Raw genomic sequence first — 20,981 nt, 5'->3', positions numbered from 1 at the left:
CTGAAATGTTCAGTATACTGAGGTGGACCCAAAAAATGCATACTGAAATGACCACGAAGGTTCAGTATACTAAAACTCCATACTGAATAGTACGTACTGCATACTGAACTGTGACAATTCGGAAAGGGCCCCTGTCTCCCACAATGAGGAAGTGGGGCTGGCCCAGGTGCTCTCCATCCAGGAGGACACAGCCACACCCACTGGCACCTGAAACACAAAACATCCAGAACAAGAAACCAGCAGGGTCGTCACAGACTTCCACAAACTCTGGCAGTCCCGGACATCCCAAACACAAACAGCTTCGTGCTCTTAATTTGTTTACCATCATATGAGTTTTTCTCCTGTGTTGAAGTAAGCGTTCATGTTATTCCTTATTGTGTTTATTATTGTGGCGAGAGGAAGTGAGGCGGGGACGACGTTTCTGCACAAAGAAACAGTTCAAATTAAATATCACAAAAAACAAAACGTTGCTAATCAGTTTATTTATAAAACAAAACAAATTCTCCCATTCAAACATGTAAACTGGTCGATCACCGTGAAAGATCCGCTTCTGACCAGTCACTGTGTTTCCATAGCAACACTAAGGACACACAAACACATCAAACTCTTAAAGGGACGCGTCACCAAAATAAAAGCCTCATATTTGTCCACAGGAGGTTTCTTCACACAGGAAGTTTAAAATTAAGAACATTTTGACTGCAGCACTTTTTATTTCTCCGGCAGCGAGTACACGACTGACAGGATCACGCCGAGCTTTTTCATACATTGAAGTTGCCATAGTAACGTGTAAAAGTTCAGCGTTTAAAATCCTCATGGAATAAAAGTGACTGTCGGCTGAAAATAATAAAATGTGTGAACTCCAACATTGAGGAGTAAAACGTTACTGAGACTTTAAATAATGATCCGAGTAGAACCTCCTGTTTGACTATTTATAATCTCTGAGGTTTGTTAAGAACAATCTTTAATAGTTTACCGTTAAACTTCCAATAAGAGCGCCCCGGCCCGTTTACTAGCCGGGTGTTGACGCATGCGAACAATGTCTACATTTGTAGCAGCAGCAGAAGCTCCGCCCACTCCGGGTGATGAAACAGGAACCAGTTTGTGCAGCAGATGAAGGCGAGTGGTCAGTCCGTTGTTTCTTCACCTCCACAGGCGGTAAACTCCCAGAGCGATGGCGAGACACGAGAATACAGTTGCTGAGAAGGAACAAACAGTGTCAGTTTTATTACTGTAGGAGTGTTAATACTGCCTCCGCCCTCTGAGTACTGTGTGACGGCGTACCTGCCAGGTAGCGGATGGTCTCCAGCTTCAGAGACTCGAGGAGGGTTTTGAGCGACGCCACCTGCAGGTCCATCTTCTTATTGATCTCCATGTTGTCGTGTTCCAGGTCGGATTTCTGAGAAAGTATCAGAGCACTAGTAGTGTTATATCAGTGTTGCATTAGTATTACGTTTTTATTAAGTTCAAGTTATAATTGTAGCATTTAGTAGTATAGTTTAGTAGTCGACCTCTGCTGGTTAGAAGAAGAAATGCAATCTGTATATTTTTTTCAAATAGATTTAAACTGTCCATAACGATCTCGTTAGTAGTAGAGAGCTCGACACTGTGGTTCAGGAAGTAAAAATCCTGTTCATTTCCTCCATGGTGGATTTGATTTAGGGATGATGTCATAACCATCACAGGTAGACTGACCACAAGCTAGTGGTCAGTCTACTTGTTTTCCTCGCCTCAGGTTGTAAATTAAGTACACAGTCTTGTCCCTTCGTCATTCTCTCAATTCTTAACACTGTTTTGGTGCCGAATCGAATGTTTGAACCGGGAAATTTACTTACGGAATCAGAGCGGCTGAAAAAGTTGGCGGTCCCATTTGAGCTGTGTTATGAGAACTTTAGTTGTAGTGTTATAGAAATATTCACCTTGTGATGAAACTCTGTACTCGCCTCCATCAGTTTCTTCTCCTGCTCTGTGAACTGACAAATAAAAAAAAAATGACACAATACCTGAATGAGATTGTTTTAAGAGTTGTTTCTCAGCTCAATGGAACGGTAACAAAGGTCAATGTGTGATGTCATAAGGTGGATATTACTTTGGACTGAGCTGTCTGACAGTTTGTTAAAGTAAAATGAGACATTCAAAGATGCAGCAGTGTCCTTCTTTTAAATCACTGAGACTACAGGGAGACACCTCAGTACACACTCCTTAGTAGACATTCCTCAGTACACACTCCTTAGTACACACTCCTCAGTACACACTTCTTAGTACACACTCCTAGTTACACTACTTAGTACACACTCCTTAGTGCACACTTCTTAGAACACACTACTTGGTACGCACTTCTAAATACACACTTAGAACGCACTTCTTAGTACACACTACTTAGTATGCACTTCTTAGTACACACTTCTAGAACATACTTCTAGTACATATTTAGTATGCACTTAGTACACACTACTTGGTACGCACTTAATACACACTTCTTAGTACGCACTTCTAGTACATACTTCTAGTACATACATCTTAGTACACACTACTAGGTCATACTTCTAGTACATACTTCTTAGTACATACTTCTAGTACATACTTCTTAGTATGCACTTCTTAGTACACACTACTAGTACATACTTCTAGTACATACTTCTTAGTACATACTTCTAGTACATACTTCTTAGTATGCACTTCTTAGTGCACACTTCTTAGTACACACTACTTGGTACGCACTTCTTAATACACACTCCTTAGTACACACACCTCTCCAGGTTAATGTCCAGTTTGGATTCTGCTCTGACTTTCCTACTCTCCTCCTGAACAAAAACATCATACTTCTACATACTTCTTAGTACATACTTCTAGTACATACTTCCTAGTATGTACTTCTTAGTACACACTTCTAGTACATACTTCAGAGATCCTGCTGCTCTCCAGGTTAATGTCCAGTTTGGATTCTGCTCTGACTTTCCTACTCTCCTCCTGAACAAAAACATCATACTTCTACATACTTCTAGTGCATAGTTCTTAGTACATACTTCTAGTACATACTTCTTAGTATGCACTTCTTAGTACATACTTCTAGTACATACTTCTTAGTATGCACTTCTTAGTACACACTACTAGTACATACTTCTAGTACATACTTCTTAGTACATACTTCTAGTACATACTTAGAACGCACTTCTTAGTACATACATACTTAGTATGCACTTAGTACACACTACTTGGTACGCACTTAATACACACTTCTTAGTACGCACTTCTAGTACATAAGTTCAAGTTATAATTGTAGCATTTAGTAGTCGACCTCTGCTGGTTAGAAGAAGAAATGCAATCTGTATATTTTTTTCAAATAGATTTAAACTGTCCATAACGATCTCGTTAGTAGTAGAGAGCTCGACACTGTGGTTCAGGAAGTAAAAATCCTGTTCATTTCCTCCATGGTGGATTTGATTTAGGGATGATGTCATAACCATCACAGGTAGACTGACCACAAGCTTAGTACACACTACTTGGTACGCACTTAATACACACTTCTTAGTACGCACTTCTAGTACATACTTCTAGTACATACTTCTTAGTACATACTTCTAGTACATACTTCTTAGTACACACTACTAGTACATACTTCTAGTACATACTTCTTAGTATGCACTTAGTACACACTACTTAGTATGCACTTCTTAGTACACACTTCTAGTACATACTTCTAGTACATACTTCTTAGTATGCACTTCTTAGTGCACACTTCTTAGTACACACTACTTGGTACGCACTTCTTAATACACACTCCTAAGTACACACACTCAGTACACACTCCTTAGTACACACACCTTAGTACACACTCCTCAGTACACACTCTTTAGTACACACCATGTCAGAGATCCTGCTGCTCTCCAGGTTAATGTCCAGTTTGGATTCTGCTCTGACTTTCCTACTCTCCTCCTGAACAAAAACATCCACAAACACGTCAGACTGAATCTTTACGACACAAAGTCAAGTTTCTATTCAAATGTTTTCTATATCAAAGCTGCTCACCTTGATTCTGTTCTGCAGCTGCTCCAACTCTCGCTTCATTTTCTACGACACGAAACATTCAGACAGAGAGAGAAAGAAGTATTAAGATCCTTCACTTCACTTAAAGTTACAACGTAAACAGTATCGACTACAGTCCTTCATTTAAACCCCACGTCACTAAACGTTTTACGTCTTTAGTTTTAACATTAAGTAAAAGTTTAGATTCTCTCTGACATTATTTAATACTAATGCACTGCGGTTCAGCGGTTCCCAACATAAGGGTTGGGGCCCCTTCAAAGGGTCGTTGATCATTAGTTTCCAGTTTCTGTGGTTGGATATTGATCTTAAAAAATCTGGATCCTCTGGACTTTCATTTAATCTTTGTTGGTGGATATCGACCCTGCAGTCGTACCATGTTCTCCGATCGCAGGTTTGCGAAATCGCTCTTCTCCAGGATCACCATGTCCTTCCTGATGGAGTCCAGGTGAGCTACAATCTGCTGCAATGCGATTTCCTCAAACACAAACACACAAATAGAGAATAGTGAGACTTGGAAATACTATGTAACTGCCAGTATGACTACAGATGCGCACTGAGAAAGCACACTGAGGGAGCACGGCTTTCTGATTCCCAAACACATATAAAGGGTTAAATGTTCCTCTAATTGCACTGCAGAGCAAACTGCGTCTCTGCTGTATTTAAACGATCCATTATTCAGCCAAGTGTTTCCTGCACATAGATTTTACCTGGCAAGTTTTTATAAGAGATGTGACGCTCAAACTTTCTAGAGATCAGGAAAACAATTCCACCTCTGTGTGCCTTCAAAAAAAAAACACTCCGTAAATAAAGTCTGTAAATATGACTCTGACATGACTGTATTAATATAACCAGGCGTGAAATCAGTCAGTGGCTCCACACTTCATCGACATGTGTGGAGACGCTCTGGAGCCGTTACCATGACGACGTCGTGAGTGTTGTTGTCTTTGAGTCGTCCTGTCTGGCTCAGAGAGGCAGCTTTGTTTGAAACTTATCTCACAAGTTTAGAGAGTGTCCTCTTGATAAAAGTTCTCCTCTCCCCTTCACATTGGCAGAGTCATTATATCCTCTGTTATTATACTTTCTTGAATAAATGTATAAAATAATTAAAAAAAGCATTGTACCTGATGAGCTTTGGTCACCATGTCTTTATAGACGATGTCCATGTTGGCCGTCGTCAAGGTAACGAGAGCGGAGACGATCAGCTCGGCCTGACGCTTTGAAAAACCTGACCACGACAACAAACAGACTTCATATTTTTTGATAATTTTATTCTTTTTAAACATTGCTGAAAAATGTTGATTCATCTAGGGGTATTCTTAAATATTCTTTTCAGGTTAATATATATGTATGGGAGGGGGGCGTTGTGTTTGTGGTTCATTTTTAACAAATGTTTCATGTCATGTACGTCTTTGTAACCTGCTACTGGATGCTTGAATTTCCCTCAGGATCAATAAAGTATCTATCTAATAAATTAACATACACTCAGAGATGTGGGAGGTGTTCTGCTGTCTGATCTTTACTGCTGATCACACATACGGCTGTTTGAAATTTCATTATTTCACATTTAAAAATAAATCATAATTCTCTCACCGCTGCTCTCCAGCTCCGTCGCCATGGTGTGAGAGTCAAACGTGAGCTTTCTCTGCTCCAGAGGCATCAGCTCCACTTTCCTCATGTCAAAGGTCGCTGAGGGCGCCGTCATGTGGACATCTAACACACACACACACACACACACACACACACGTTTATAATATTATTGTTTTATAATTATTGGTCCATTAGGACTTTGTCCTGTCCTCCTTCATGGTTTGTGAATGTCCCTGCAAATGATCTATCATCTAGCTTTATAATATCTCAAGATAAAAAAAAAACAAGGTTTTCTTGGAATAACAACTATTGAGTAATTATCTCGTTATCACAGGGAAACCAGCGTAGTCAGAGAATGACAGAAATGAGTCAACGCTTGAAAAAACAACCAGAGATTACTCATTATCACGGGAAAGTGAGGTGAAATCAGATGTCTGGATGTGTGTCTCTTTGGGGCTTCTGTAGTAATCATCAGTCAGCTTCATTTCATTGTGTGTGTGTTTGTGTGCACATTCAGGCTCCCCCTGCATGAGTCAGGGTCCTTGGTGGGCCACCTGAGTCCAAAAAGTGTGGACCCGCCCCTGATCCAGAGCGCAGTGAGAAAGTAAACAAACCTGTCAAAGTGGGCTTCCGTTGGTATGACGTCACTTGTTTGAGAGAGCCGGTGACAACGAGGTCAGAGACAGAACGTACCTGAGGGGTTGTTTAACTCACCTCTGCGTGTTCCGACCCTCCGCAGCAGGTAACAGCGCCGCAGCAGCATGTTCATCCCGGAAGCTGGTGAACCAGTTTAACAAACTTTACCGAAACACTAAAGCGACCCGAACAACCCGAACAACCGTGTAAACACTGTTAGAGAAAGGACGCAGACCGGAAACGACTCGAGGAGAAAAGTAAAGTAGTCCGTCCTGCTGCTGCGTTCAAAGACCGCAGGACCTCTGAACAGTAACGTCCTGCTGTTGCGTTCAAAGACCGCAGGACCTCTGAAACTCACTGAGATCGTCGAGTGTGTGACAGCGAAAGACATTTCTACATGTAAAATATACAAATCACAATAATTAATGAATACCGATACTATTTTATATATATGTCGGTTTGTTCACGAAATCTCTTCCCTCTCGCGCCCAGTCTTGTTTCTCTCACCGAGCTGTCAATAAAGTTTTGGATACAAAATCAACATCGTCACTGTCATGGCGGCGCCCGTGATGGACAGTTGGAGCTGGTTTCCAGCGTTAGCACTGGGAGTTTCTTTCCTGAAATGTCTGTTTATCAGCGCATAGTGAGTGGGGATATATTTTATGTGACATAGTTTCATTGAGCAGTTGCGCTTCGAGACGATTGTTTTATTTAAAAGGGGATAATTTAGCATCTGTTAGCATCCGGCTAACAGACTGAAAAGCTAACGTTAGCTAGAAAAGACAACTTTAAACTCAATAATAAAGTTGTTTAAGCGTCGTTTTCAGGATAAATGTCAGAGATACCAAACCGTGTGTATTCGTTTGTTATTTTCTAATTATATAACAAGTCGACGTGTTATTATGTCCCGGCTCATCTCATCTTATCTTCCGCTAGATGGCGCCGTTCCTTAAAAGACTCTATAAAGAGCTGATTTGTGAACTAAAAAACCCCACAGCAATTCTAAATTCTGAATTAAATTATATAATTATATAATCAGAAATTATTTAATTTACATAGTTATTCAATAAATATGGATGACACACCTGCTAAGATGAACATGTTCATATGCCAAATTGTAGATACAAGCTGATTTCCATCTGTAGTCCTTTGGCAGGTTGGTGGTTCACATGTTTATGAATTTACATAAAACCACAATAAGCATGTTTTGATTAAAAAATATGTTTAGTTGAAGTGCTCTGACACCTAGAGTTTAAAATGGGTACTGCAGTCTAAACTGTAAACATTGTAGAGAGCTGTCTCCCCCCTCCTCTCTAGAGTCGATGCTCACACAGGTTGCCATGTGGTGAACACTGAAGCTTCAGTGTTTATCCAGCTCTGCATCAGTCTGTAAACCTTTCTGTGTTCTAACCTCTCTCCATTTTTCAAAATCATCTCCAATATTGATCCTAGTTTGAACACGCTTCTGCTCGTGGAGCTTATTAGAAACATGCAGAGGCTTTTTAGGTCGGGTACAATCACTTCTATCTGAACCACTTCTCTTGCCCGCTTCCATCACTGCAACACCTGTTGACCTGATAACTGCTCTCATATCTGGCAAACTAAGGGGGGGGGGGGCAAAACGAAGTACCTTAAAAGCGCCTACCTTCTCTGGTCCAAACAAATCCAGAGAATTCAGGACCAGAATCTAAAGTTAGAAGGAGGACATACTGGCTGCTGCATTGTTGTCAGAGAAGCCAGCACTTCAACATAGCATGTTTCCTTAATGTCTGATCATATAGTAAGCTCACTTTATCATTTCACTCACTACACATCTTACTGGTTGGACCTTTAAAATAAAAGAAGCATTAACGCCTCAGTAAATGGTAAAGAGTTATTATTTAGATGATAAAAACAAAAATGCAGGAAACAGCATCATTAAATAACGTTTGATAATATTTGATACGTCTCATAAAGAAATCTTCACAGAGTTCTTTCTCTCGTTACTCTTGTGAATACGTGAGTGTACGTTTGTGTGGCGTTTTGTTGGATGGGGTTTGAGTTTGTTTCTCTCCGTCAGTCATTCCACAGATTTCGAGGTGCACAGGAACTGGTTGGCCATCACCCACAGCCTGCCTGTGTCCAGGTGGTACCATGAGGTCAGTATAACACACAACACTAGGTTATAATAGGTTAGGATTGTTTATTAGAGTCAGAAACCTGGAAGAGAGAGGGGGAGAGTAGCCACAGGTCGGACTTGAACCCTTGAACCCGGACTACACCGCCTGGAGGACTACAGCGTCCGAACATGGGGCACTAACCACTAGGCTACTTACGCACGGTTTTACAGTATTTCTGTCTCAGCTGCCCTGTTCAGCATGCCTGTTTCAAGTCGTGATATTTACGCCCCTGTGACGCTTCACCTTCAGTCTGAATGTCGTGGAGGCGTAACGGGGGGGACAAAGTGACCCCCGCTCTGTACCGTCTTCAGAGGTCGTAACAGGCGTTACAGAGGAGAGACGGGATCAGCTGAGCCAGCGGGGAAGAACAGCACTGTGTGCACGTCTGCCTGAGTGTGTATGTGGAGCTCCCGCTGTTCTGTGCTTACTCAACGCCGTAACGCAATCAGACCTCATAGACTGGGACGCCAATATTACACCGTCACAGAATCAATATGAACGTACAAAGATGAGATGAGGGCGGGGCTTAGTGACGGCACGTTTACTGAATCGCAGTCTGAAAAGAGTGAAAGATCTAACGTCTTTAAAAAAGACACTTTCACTTCTGCAGCTCATCAAAATATCAACTGAGATGAGGCGCCGGCAGCCTAGTGGTCAGTGTGCATGCCCCATTGTACATAGACTGTGGTCCACCGGGTTCAAGTCCCACCTGTGGCTCCTTTCCCGCTCTCTCTCTCTCTCTCTTCTTGATTTCTGACTCTATCCACTGTCCTGTCCCTTCAACGATGATGCTTCAGTTTATTAACCGACGTCTTTCTCTTCCCTGCAGAACACCTCAGAGTGGACTCTGGACTACCCGCCGCTGTTCGCATTGTTCGAGTTCGGTCTGTCCCACGTAGCTCGACACTTTGACAGAAACATGCTGCAGGTGGAGAATCTGAACTATGCCAGCCCGCCCACCGTCCTCTTCCAGAGACTGTCGGTCATTTTTACTGACCTGGTTTTTATCTACGCTGCCAAAGAGTGAGTACAGAGTTCAAACACAACCGTCAGTTCCAGAGAGAGAGAGAGAGAAATTTAGAGTAGTTTAAAGGTCACATTTCCTGCTAAACACACTTCACCATGTTGTTCTAACACGATGTGTCCCTCGTCTGTCTACAAACCCCCTAATGATGAGAAAAGTGCATCCTCTCTGTCTTTTCCTTGCTCCACTTTTCAGAAAATGTGTGCTCAAACAGGCTGTTTGGAGATTTTCCCTTCATGACATCACAAAGGGCAGTAGCCCCTCCCCAGGTGGGTGACACTCCCACAGCTAGGTGTTTGTTGTGCCCTCCGAGTCTGCCTTCTCACCGTAAACAATAGGAGCCAGAGCCACCCGAGCCCTTCCAGATAGGGGGCGTGGTCAGACACAGCTCATTTACATTTAAAGGTACAGACACAGAAACAGCCTGTTCTGAGCAGAGCTGTAATAGCCCCCTCCAGGTGCTGCAGGTGTGCAGATGTTGTTTCCATCAGTTCGGTCCTGATTGGCTCTGTTCCTCCCCCTCCAGGTGCTGCAGGTGCGTTCAGGAGCAGAAAGGTTCTCGGGATGTTTTGAATCGACCCTCCTTCGTCCTCGCCGTTCTTCTTCTCTGGAACTTCGGCCTCCTCATCGTCGACCGTATCCTTCAGCTGGGACTCAAAACGCAGACAGAAACAAAGACAGAAGGAGAAGATGACACGACTCACTAAATCTAGATTTCTAAATTTAAAGAACCATCACATATTCAACAGGTTCTCACAGAGTTTGGTGAGAATATCTGTCTGTAAATCTCATGTTCTGTTTTTAGCTCCTCATCATATTTGATACTCTTTTTGATCCCACGTGTTGTCAAACGGTCCATCCCTCCATTTTCTTCCACTTGTCCGAGGTGGAGTCACAGTGACTGCAGGTGAAGTAAGTAACCCAGGCTAGCCTCTCCCCATTAATGTTTTCCAGCTCCTCCTCTGAGGCCCAGGCAAGACGGGATATATAATCCCTCCAGGGAACTCTGGGTCTATCCGAGGTCTCCTCCCAGTAGGACGTGTCCTGAAAACCACCTCAGCTGACTCCTTTCAATGTGAAGGAGTAACTGCTCTACTCCGAGCTCCCCCCGATTGTCTAAGCTCCTCCCCCTCTCCCTAAGTCGAGCCCAGACCTCCAGAGGAAACTCATTACAGCCGCTTGTATCAGCAATCTTATTCTTTCCGTCACTACCGTTATAAAACAATACAATCTGTTGTTTTAATGATCGATGGCATCAAAAGAAAAGATTCTAAATAACAAAACAACAACATGTAAACGGTAAGCTCTGCAGACGTGAACGTCAAACCGTCTTCCCATATCATAGAGCAAATGAACTTTCAATGGTCACGGTGAACTCGATGAACTTCCTTCACTCTGTCTCAGATCTTCACTTCCAGTATAACGGCTTCCTGTTTGGCATCCTGCTGCTGTCGGTGTCTAAACACCTGCAGGTACGAGCTCACCTGTATCTAATCGTGTCGTATTTAAACACTTCCTCTAACTTCAAAGGCTTTCTAAATGTGTCAGTTATTTGTGTGTTTCAGTCTCAGCACCTGCAGGGGGCGCTGCTGTTTTCCATCCTGCTCAACCTGAAGCACATCTACCTGTACGTGGCTCCGGCGTATGGCGTCTACCTGCTAAGGAGCTTCTGCTTCAGTCAGGACAACAAAGGTACGATAAATAAACTCAAAATGACCAGAACTCTGCTGCACGCCTTCTCACCCAGACCCGCCCGCTCCCGTGAACACATCACCCGTGTCCTGCCATGTCTCATCTGGCTCCCCGCCCTGTTCTGCATCCAATTGTTCTGTTAGTTCTGACTATGTTATCTTGTTTGTTTTTGTTCAGACGGCTCGATCAGGTGGATGAGTTTCAGTCCGCTGCGTCTGCTGGCTCTGGGCGCCATTGTGGTCTCCGTATGCGCTCTGTCCTTTGGCCCCTTCATCGCCATGGTGAGCGACAGCGTCTCCCTCCACCCACACTCACTCACTCACAGACGGAGAAGAATGTCACAAACATCAGAACAACACACACAGTTCATTCTGCAGATACAGGGTGTGTGTGCAGGAATGGTGCAGAGGATTGTGGGAAGGCACACCTGAGAGACCTGTTAACAAAAGAGGAAGTATCTCTTTAAATCTGAGCGTTTCGATGTTGAAGCTTCTTTACTGCCGGAGTCACAGATCCACTGACGGGAGCTGTGGACGTGTTGTTCAGTTTGTCTCAGAGGATTACTTGTAACTTAAATCTGGTTCTGTGTTGATTTCAGGGTCAGCTCCCTCAGGTCCTGTCCCGTCTCTTCCCCTTTAAGAGGGGCCTCTGTCACGCCTACTGGGCCCCCAACATCTGGGCCCTCTACAACATCCTGGACAAGATCCTGGCGATGCTCGGTGAGTCCCCGCCCCCTCAGATTGTCCTTGTCCACTCAGCTCACGGGATGTTTTACTTAAGTTTTTGTGTGTTCTTTTATGAATGATCCATCAGGTGTTCGTCTGAAGCTGCTGCAGGAGGCGGAGCTTCCTCGAGCCTCCATGACGGGCGGCTTGGTTCAAGAGTTTCAGCACTCAGTCCTCCCCTCCATCTCGCCGTCCATCACACTCGTCTGCACTCTGCTGTCCGTCCTGGTGAGACACGTTGAGCTGCGACTCGACCGTCTGAATCCATTCATTAATATCAGATGTTACTGTGTCGCTTCACTTTATCCAATGAACTCTTCAAAAGAACGACGTCACCATCTTTTTTTATAAGTGCAAGAGAGTGCAGAAAAGACGCCATTTGAAGAGCATTAAAAACTCAGTGTAGAGCAGACGGTCTTAGGTCGTAAGGGGGCGGTTCAGAAACACAACCAGGTGCAGAAAAGAACCGAAGCAGACTTCTGCTGAGAACAAGACAGAGAAGAATAAAAAATTAAAAACACTTCACACAGTGCTGCAGAGTGAGAGGGGGAAACACACCACAGCCTTTTTCCATCTGAGAAACAGTGCCCACCTCCGCCCACCCCTCTCCTCGAGACCCTCACAAACTACAACATATCCAGAACCCTGCTGCTCGCCTAATCAACACACTCCTGCACCCGTGACCCCATCACCCCAGTCCCACATAATCTCCAATGGCTCCCCGTCCTGCAGCGTATCCCCCAAAAAAGATGGGACACACAGTCGAGTCCGCGTCTGCACATCAAACACAACACAACACAGAGAACATGAAAGCTATTTTGTGTTTTATTTTGAGTCATGTTAGTCAGATACAGACAGGACACTCCCGGATTTCTCCATAATGAAGGCTGTCAGCGTTGTGTACCTCTGTGCCTGTGCTCGTGCATGAAGTGTACTGTGCCGAAGCACACCTCTCTGAAGCGTGCCAGGTGGAGCGATCACACTGGTCAAACGAAACGGGCTTTAGGGGTGCAGAGTGCTTATAGGCACGGTACAGATTGCCAGTGTGATCACGCCCTGATTGCCTGTTACATTGGCCTAGCCTCTGCTGCTGGTATGCTGCAAGCACTCCTACGCATTGCAGTTATCATGCCCCCCCACCAAAAAAATAATAAAAATAAATCCTCGCTTCTCGAAAAATGCAAAATTTAAGTCCTAAAAGTAAAGTCATTTCAAGTCATCTGTCTCAAGTATAAGTCAAGTCAAGTCTTTTGTCACTGTCAGTCAAGCAAGTCTCAAGTCTCAAATTTGCATCATGCGACTCGAGTCAAGTCATGTGACTCGAGTCCCCCACCTCTGCAGGATTAACCACTGGTCTTGGCTCCTGGGGGGACAGGGCCTCCTCTATTGCCGCTCCCCCCCTCTGGAACTCACTCCAGAAACCATCAGAGACACACACACACACACACACACACACACACACACACACACACACACACACACACACACACACACACACACACACACACCCCTTCAGTCTGTGCATGTGTTTATATTGACCTGCAGTTTGTTTCTCTCTTGTGTCATCGTCTCACTCGAGTCGCAAACAAAAACAAACTGTGTAGAGTCCGTCTGTGTGCAACAAACACATTTCAACACATCACTCACTCACTCTCCACCTTCAAGAAATCCCTAAAGACTCCCTTCTTCTACATTGCCTACAACCACTAACTCTGTCCTCCTCCTTCTTCATTGTTTTGTTTTCTTTGTTCAGTGTCTTTGAGTTATAAAAGTCTAATTTATTATTATTGCTATTATTATTAGTTTGGATGACCGTACATTCAGAGGAAAACACAGTAAAGAAATGCAGTGACTGACTCCAACTTGTGTTCTGCAGCCAGCTGCGGCGTCCATCTGGCGGCGTCCCCGTGGTGCTCGGGGTTTCCTGCGCTGCCTGCTGCTCTGCGCTCTCGGCTCCTTCATGTTTGGCTGGCACGTCCACGAGAAGGCCATCCTCCTCGCCATCCTGCCGCTCAGGTCAGAATCACAGACATGCTCAGGTGTTCTCTCCCCTCAGACCGCTCTGTCAGAACGCAGTATGAGCTTCTGGCACCCGGAGGCTGTAACTGCTGTGACCCCGCCTCCTGTGATGTCACGTGTATACCCTGTCTTCTCTGTCCACCATCGTTCTTTGAATCAGTAATCAGTAATAAAGGAGGCTTTTTGTCCGTCTCTCTTCCTGCAGCATCCTGGCGGTGGAGAGCAGAGAGGATGCTGGGATCTTCTTGATCCTGAGCACCACGGGTCATTACTCCCTGTTCCCGCTGATCTTCACCCCCGCAGGTAAACACCTGACAGACAGGACTGAGCTCGCTCACTTTGGTCGACAGGCTTCATAAATAAATACATTTAGATTATTTTTAACTGATCAAATTCAGATTCAAATCTGATCTCTAAAAAGATTTTAAAGCAATGAGTTTAAACCCATTTCAAGTTATTTAGGGTCACGATACCAGATTTTCAATCTTTAAAGGAGCAATATATAACTCTGACCCCTAGTGTTTAAAATGGATACTGCAGTCCAAATTCTAAACATTGGCCCTTTCTGAATAGCCACAGTTTAGTAGGCAGTACGTACTATTCAGTATGGAGTTTCAGTATAATGAACTTTCGTGGTCATTCAGTATGCATTTTTTGGGTCCACCTCAGTATACTGAACATTTCAGTATGGATTCTAACTTTCGGGTTTTATGCAGTATGGATTGGATGCATCTTTTCAGGAAATGAATTGTATTTTACCACCCACAATGCTGTGCGAAATTAAACGTAAATCGTCACGCGCGCCTCCAAATCAAAACAAACGAGCGTGGATTAATTTAATCAATTTTTAATCTAGAGTTAAAGTCCCGACTGAAATCACTACTTTTAATTAACAACAGAAAATATAACAAATATCTGCATTATTATAAAACCTTTCCTCTTCTATTTAAATAATGAGTTCACTATTTATTTATTTTTTTTTAAAGATTTTTTTTTGGGGCTTTTTCGTGCCTTTAATGCAGAGAAAGGACAGTGGATAGAGTCGGAAACCAGGGAGAGAGAGCAGGGAATGACATGCGGAAAGGGGCCACGGGTGGAAGCGAGCCCGGGCCTACCGCTCGAGACGAGAGTCTCAACACATGGGACGCTCGCCCTAACCATTGCGCCACCAGCGCGCCCCGATTTCACTATTTAAATGTGTTTTTATTGGTTTATTTTATATTCTGTATATTACTCTCTTTCATTTCTACTTTCCTTTATGTACTGTATGTTATTTAGTTATTTAATCTGTCCTTTACTTGTGATATTGTTTTTTGTTTACCTGACTGTATATGAGCATTACTCTTCTTGAATAAAGCTCAACAAAAAAAAAACGCATGGATGCGGCCAGTTCGGGTAACGTAAATGACGTCACTTCCATACTGAATGAATCACACGAAGTAGGCACAAATATCTGCCTGCTGTGCGCGCCTACTGAATAGTAGATACTAAACAGTATACAGCACGGATAGTAGGTACTGACTACTGCCAGATTGAGTAGGTACTTGGCAATTTGGATACAGCCATTGTAGAGAACTGTCTCCCCCCTCCTCTCTAGAGTCAATGCTCACACAGGTTGCCATGTGGTGAACACTGAAGCTTCAGTGTTTATCCAGCTCTGCATCAGTCTGTAAACATTTCTGTGTTCTAACCTCTCTCCATTTTTCAAAAGCATCTCCAATATTGATCCTAGTTTGAGCACGTTTCTGCTCGTGGAGCTTATTAGAAACATGCAAATAGGTCTGATTAGCTCATGTCTCGATCGACACACACTGTACGGGGGGTGAATGTTTTGATGACTCATCAGTTTTGATTTGATGAAGGATAAGAGTTATTCACAATAAGGCGTGTAGCTGACCTGATTGACAGGCGGGCACAGTGTAACAGTTTGTCAGGAGGTTTAAAGCCCGCCTCAGCTCCAGCTCTCAGCCTGTCGTTAGGTTGACTGAAAGTTAGACTGAGACAGCATTTCCAGCATGGAGACCGCCATTGATGGGACTCCAGCGCCTCCTGCAGGAACAGACGGGTGACGTCACTCAGGCTTCACCCGATTCATATTTACAATCTGTGGTTATGAACGCTCAAACAATGTTGATTTTTGTTGTTGACTTTGTGTTGCAGAGTTGCCCATCAAAGTTGCGTTGATGCTGATGTTTGTGATCTTCTCTTTCATCGCTCTGACGAAGCTTCACAGCAACAGGTAAACACACAACAATATCCATGTCTGTATGGATACCATGGCAACAAGAAACAGAATTTCTAGTCACCAAATGTTGAAACAAATGTAGAGTCAAACTGTTCCTTCATCAGCCAATACACACACACACACACACACACACACACACACACACACACACACACACACACACAATGTCCTGCTGCACACTGCGTCACTACACAAAATGTAGATTTATCCGCTGCGTTATTTCCTGAGCATGTTGGTCAGTAACATGACTGTACAGACTGTAGATGTTTGGCCTGCTAAACAATGACTCCATTACCCAGAATGCTTTGTTTTGAATGCTTTGTTTTCCTAATCATATCTCTGACTCTTCGCTCTCAGCGGAGTGGCCTCTCTCCTTCATCCTCTGGAGTCCGTCTACCTTCTGGGACTGATCCCAGTCGCCATCGCATGTGAGGTTATCTTCCCTCTGTCGTCGTGGCAACAGAAGCTGCCCTTCCTACCCCTGCTGGTGACCTCGGTGTACTGCTCGATGGGTGTGTGTTACTCCTTCCTGCGTTTGTACATCAGCATGCTGAGGGATGAGGAGAGACCCAAACAGGCGTGAGCCGCCGTCCCGTACTGAACCTGAGAGGTCAGATCCCCAGACACACCTGCAGCTCACCTGCAGCTCACCTGTCCTCCTGCACACACACCAGACCTCAGACAGTGACTGCTCACTGTGCAGACCAATCAGGACAAAGGGACCACCGTGTTTACAAAAACTGTCCATCAACTGTGTCGTTGTTTACCGGCTGGATTTTCAGTTTCTTCTTCTTTGTGTCAACCAACACAGACCTGTGACATCACTTCCTGCCGTCAGAGAAGGTGTGGGATCTCTGGGAACAGATTAGTTTTGCACTACGCCGGTTAAAAAAACACAGAAAATGTGAGTTACGAACAGAGGGGGGGGGGGGGGGGGGGGCTGAACCTGAACCATGATGTGGAAATTTAAATCCTGAATTTATCCTCAGTCGTGTCAAGATTTAAAGTTTAAAGACTGCAGAGATGTTGAAGGGAAATTCCGTTTCTTTTTAAAAATCTGGACCCATTTTTTTTACGTTCCATAAAAATGACTGCAAAGTTTCTGAATGTCTCCAGAAGGTTTGTTGATCCTGCGGCGGGGTTTGGATTCATTTCTACATTTAAAATTCTGGTACAGCTTTAAATGTGTCGCCCCACCCTCAAAGTTTGTTGTGATGATGTCACAGTCTGGAGCGTTTTATAAGATGGATTAAAAAATTTATTTTAAATCAAATTAAACTGCAAACAGCCGCTGATGACTGACACCCGTCCTCTTCTCTTTCACCTCCTCTTTGTGAAGAAATGTGACACCGTCAAAACAAACCTGTGTCTGTGCGACGGCGCAGACAGAGCAGCTCATTTTCTCTGTCAGCGTTGTGCGATCGTTACTCATCAGCTCTTAACTGGATCCTCATGTTGTGACAGAAAACACTCACACAGGTCTGCTCTTGTTCAAATCTGAGAACAGCTCCAAGAGGCTGAAGCGTTTGTGACGAAGTCTGCGAATATGAAATGACCCTCACAGGGATTTAAGGACATTGAAAAAGTTTAGCGTTCTAGCTAAACTTTTTGTGTTAAAAAAAGGTAAATATTGAAGCGTCTAAAGGATCTTAAACCCGTCTGTGACGATCCCGATGAAGGTGAACGGCTCAGATTGTTAAATAAACTTCTAGAATGTAAAATACTTTTTACATGTAAATGATTAGTAAACTTGAAACCTTTATTACAGAGAGCAGGCCCGTCCGCAGAAATGTCCGGCCTCCTGAAATCGCCCTCCCAGGATTTGGTTTAAATCAACGTATGCACATTCGATCAGCCTCCTGGCTAACATTAGCATCCTCCGCCTGGCTCCCATCAGCCTTTGGGCCTGACTGAAAGAAGTTGTTGGGGTCAAATGTCAGAGCCAGCTCCTCGTCCTTTTCTCTTTCTTTCTTTCATCCTAAGTGTGCAGGTCCTAGAACTGCTATACTCATTCTGACATAACTGGTGGGACAGTTCATTTCTCTGGACCTGAGGACGTCTGTAGCATTTCAAAGTAAAAGCCTCATTTTATTCTAAGAGGAGGGGGTTTACATGTTGAGACATTTTACTGAAGCAACAATAAATAAAATGTGTTTCTGTGGCTTTAAATAAGGATAGACCATGCTAACTTCCAAAGAGTTTCTTTTGTATGGTGGCCCTTTTAGGACATTTCAACCCAAAGCAGAGGCTGCGTCCAAAACAGCAAACAAACATATTGGCAACATACTCACAGTGTTTATATTTCACACTAACCTGACAGTGAGCACGCCGTTAGCAACATCCTAACGCATGTTCTCAACATGTCCAGACCATCAGCAGGAACTAACCGTCCGAGCTACAAGGGTGAGTGACATCTGCTAATCTCTCATATTTTATAAAATCCTCTTCACCATGTTTCTCCTACTCTAATGTGTCTCTAGTTTGTCTTCAAACCCCCCAATGATGAGAAAAGTCCATCCTCTCCGTCTTTTGCCTGCTCCACTTTTCAGAAAATGTGTGCTCAAACAGGCCGTTTGGAGATTTTCCCTTCATGACAGCACAAAGGGCAGTAACCCCTCCCCCAGGTGGGTGACACTCCTACAGCTAAGTGTTTGTTCTACCCTCTGAGTCTGCCTTCTCACCGTAAACAATAGGACATGGAGTGAGAAAGCTTGAGACACCCAATCCCTTCCAGAGAGGAGGCATGGTCAGACACAGCTCATTTACATTTAAAGGTACAGACACAGAAACAGCCTGTTCTGAGCAGAGCTGAAATAGAGGGGTTTATAGGCATGATCAAATACAGGATCAGAGTGGATTTAGAACAAGAAACTTCAGACATTTTTTGAGCAACTCTGACACTTATTTACTCTGGATGAAGAGGACAATTTGTGACTTTTAATAAAGTTTTTACTTAAAGAAGAATAAGTGCTGATATGTTAAGATCACTTCTTCTAATAAAGATATGAATCATTACAAAAGGCTGAGTGTCCTTCACTTTCTTCATCTCGATGCTGTGAGGTGCATGCTGAGATGTCTTCTACTCGTCGTAAAAAGAGAAACCCTGCTGACGTGTTGAAGTGGACTCTGAACAGGTCAGAACTCGTCTGCTGGTGTTTGAACAGTGAGAGAGTCTGCAGGAGACGAGGGATGGGAAGAGGACGTGACTCGCTGCCTCTGAGGAGGAAAACACAACATCCTGAAACACAGGCTACAAGCTCGGCGCCTTTTAAGTCGTATTCACACAAACTCCTGAAAATGTGTCCAACATTTCACGCAGCCGGATCCTGAAATCTTCTTGAGTTGCTCATTCACTGGTGGCCCTCACAGCGAGAAGTTTCTCCTGAAGTTTGAGAGTCTTGAGGATTGTTGAGATCTAGAGATCTAAAAAAGTAAAAGTAACTGTGATCACAATGTTGGGAGGGTTACTGTAGTGTGTGTGTGTCTGTAATTTGATGACCTCGTTATCTGACAGCATGAAGCCCTTTCATGATTTGAGGAAGTTGTTTTTCAGCTGGTTATTTATTAAACTAACTTCCTCAAACAGACGCACGCAGAAGATAAAATAAAGTCCAGACTTCACACCGCCCCCCCGCAGGATGAACCCTGAGAACGTTTCCTCTAGCGCCATCATCAGGTCAACATTTGAATGTTTCTCATACTTATATTTATAACTGACATTTATAATGAATTATCTGCAAAACACATGACCTCCCATCAGCCTTGGATGTTTATGAACTAATGCTAGCATGCTAAAACACACCTGCTAATGTTAACATGCTAGCATTACTACTTTGCGCATATTAGCATGCTAACATTAGCATTTAGCTCAAACTTGCTGCTTGTTAATGACACGGAACAAAAACAGGAAACATTACTGTTTGAAATGTTATTTTCATTTGAACAAAAGTATCAAGAAGAAAAAAATCACATTTTGAAGTTTGAGTAAATTGAATTCAGTTAACCCTTCGTCCTCTAACATGCGTCACCACCTTTCCTGTGTAGCCATGCTAGCACTGAGGCTAACATTAGCATTCGGCAGCATGTTGCTCTTTAATGTTTTCAATAGAGTTGGCATCATAAACACGTTAATCACGATTAACTCAGTTAATAAATTAACGCATTTGTTATCTTTATTAATCTCATGCTATTTTGTCCCTTTAATCGCACCGTAGACGAGCGTCCTCAGTGTCTCCTATAGTACTTGAAATCGGTCTTGGTCTCAAAACTGGTCTGGAGACCACTTTTGTAGGTCTCAGTTGGAATCGAAAGCATTTTTACTCGGTCTTGTCTCGGTCTCAGACTGGGCTAACTCAGGATTTTAAATCAAAACCGGTCAAGACCACCACTGATCAGTTATGTCTCCACATCATCACGGCGATTAGAAAGAAAACACCTCTTTTTAAAAGAATAAATAACTTCAATTAATTTTTAGTTTGATTTTTATCCCCCGGTTATGGATGCAACCTTCCCGGTGTTACGGTCTAAGTGAGTGACACACCCTCTAAACACAGGATGAGGATGTTTCGGGGATATTTATGGTCTTGGTCTGGACTCGGTCTGTTCTCTAAATGTCTCGGTCTTGGTTAGTGTGACTACAACACCAGTGTCTCCCTGTAGTCTCGCAGTGATGTAATGAAGGACCCTGCTGTATTTATGAACGTCTCATTTCACTTTGAAGAATGACCATGTTTAACACGTAACATCCAGTCCACACACTTCACCCTGATTGGTTTGTTGAGTCGTCGTCCACTTCTCCTCATGCTGAACGACAGAACATTCAGGTCAACATGAATAACGGCAGAAACAGA

General features: G+C 43.6%; 2 protein-coding genes across 6 annotated transcripts; one reads left to right on the top strand and one right to left on the bottom strand.

Annotated features, from left to right (window-relative positions):
* Positions 1-465: 465 nt before the first annotated feature.
* ccdc90b (coiled-coil domain containing 90B) lies at positions 466-6,647 on the bottom strand. 3 transcript variants are annotated; one of them, XM_065963242.1, is made up of 9 exons: positions 6,346-6,569; positions 5,635-5,754; positions 5,166-5,290; positions 4,418-4,519; positions 4,027-4,068; positions 3,862-3,933; positions 1,917-1,970; positions 1,282-1,396; positions 466-1,196 (listed from the first exon to the last, which is right to left on the bottom strand). In XM_065963242.1, exons 1-9 carry the CDS (start codon positions 6,398-6,400, stop codon positions 1,141-1,143), a joined length of 741 nt encoding a protein of 246 aa, XP_065819314.1. In that variant the 5' UTR covers positions 6,401-6,569; the 3' UTR covers positions 466-1,140. The 3 variants fall into 3 exon arrangements, with proteins under 3 accessions (XP_065819314.1, XP_020488961.2, XP_065819315.1); XM_020633305.2 differs by having other exon boundaries at positions 5,166-5,269; positions 6,346-6,565; XM_065963243.1 differs by lacking the exon at positions 3,862-3,933 and having other exon boundaries at positions 6,346-6,647.
* alg8 (ALG8 alpha-1,3-glucosyltransferase) lies at positions 6,241-17,421 on the top strand. Of its 3 annotated transcripts, none has more exons than XM_065963241.1 (13): positions 6,241-6,373; positions 8,327-8,405; positions 9,256-9,449; positions 9,977-10,086; positions 10,855-10,922; positions 11,016-11,142; positions 11,320-11,423; positions 11,741-11,861; positions 11,956-12,095; positions 13,744-13,883; positions 14,092-14,189; positions 16,047-16,125; positions 16,489-17,421. In XM_065963241.1, exons 3-13 carry the CDS (start codon positions 9,346-9,348, stop codon positions 16,712-16,714), a joined length of 1,317 nt encoding a protein of 438 aa, XP_065819313.1. In that variant the 5' UTR covers positions 6,241-6,373; positions 8,327-8,405; positions 9,256-9,345; the 3' UTR covers positions 16,715-17,421. The 3 variants fall into 3 exon arrangements, with proteins under 3 accessions (XP_065819313.1, XP_020488960.2, XP_065819312.1); XM_020633304.3 differs by lacking the exon at positions 6,241-6,373 and adding an exon at positions 6,786-6,910; XM_065963240.1 differs by lacking the exon at positions 6,241-6,373 and adding an exon at positions 6,786-6,910 and having other exon boundaries at positions 10,855-11,142.
* The last annotated feature ends 3,560 nt before the right edge of the window (positions 17,422-20,981 follow it).

This window comes from Labrus bergylta, chromosome 14 (assembly GCF_963930695.1).
Source record: "Labrus bergylta chromosome 14, fLabBer1.1, whole genome shotgun sequence".
Classification (NCBI taxonomy): domain Eukaryota; kingdom Metazoa; phylum Chordata; class Actinopteri; order Labriformes; family Labridae; genus Labrus; species Labrus bergylta.
The sequence above is the reverse complement of the archived record's forward strand: the minus strand, read 5'-3'. Positions and strand labels throughout refer to the sequence as shown.

Coding starts and splice junctions, on each gene's coding strand:
- ccdc90b (XM_065963242.1), bottom strand. CDS start 6,400: ATGAACATGCTGCTGCGGCGCTGTTACCTGCTGCGGAGGGTCGGAACA. Junction 3,934..4,026: donor AGCTGCAGAACAGAATCAAG/GTGAGCAGCTTT, acceptor GTTTTTGTTCAG/GAGGAGAGTAGGAAAGTCAG. Junction 1,397..1,916: donor GTACAGAGTTTCATCACAAG/GTGAATATTTCT, acceptor ATACTTTCTCAG/AAATCCGACCTGGAACACGA.
- alg8 (XM_065963240.1), top strand. CDS start 6,822: ATGGCGGCGCCCGTGATGGACAGTTGGAGCTGGTTTCCAGCGTTAGCA. Junction 10,087..10,854: donor CGGCCTCCTCATCGTCGACC/GTATCCTTCAGC, acceptor ACTCTGTCTCAG/ATCTTCACTTCCAGTATAAC. Junction 11,424..11,740: donor TTGGCCCCTTCATCGCCATG/GTGAGCGACAGC, acceptor TGTTGATTTCAG/GGTCAGCTCCCTCAGGTCCT.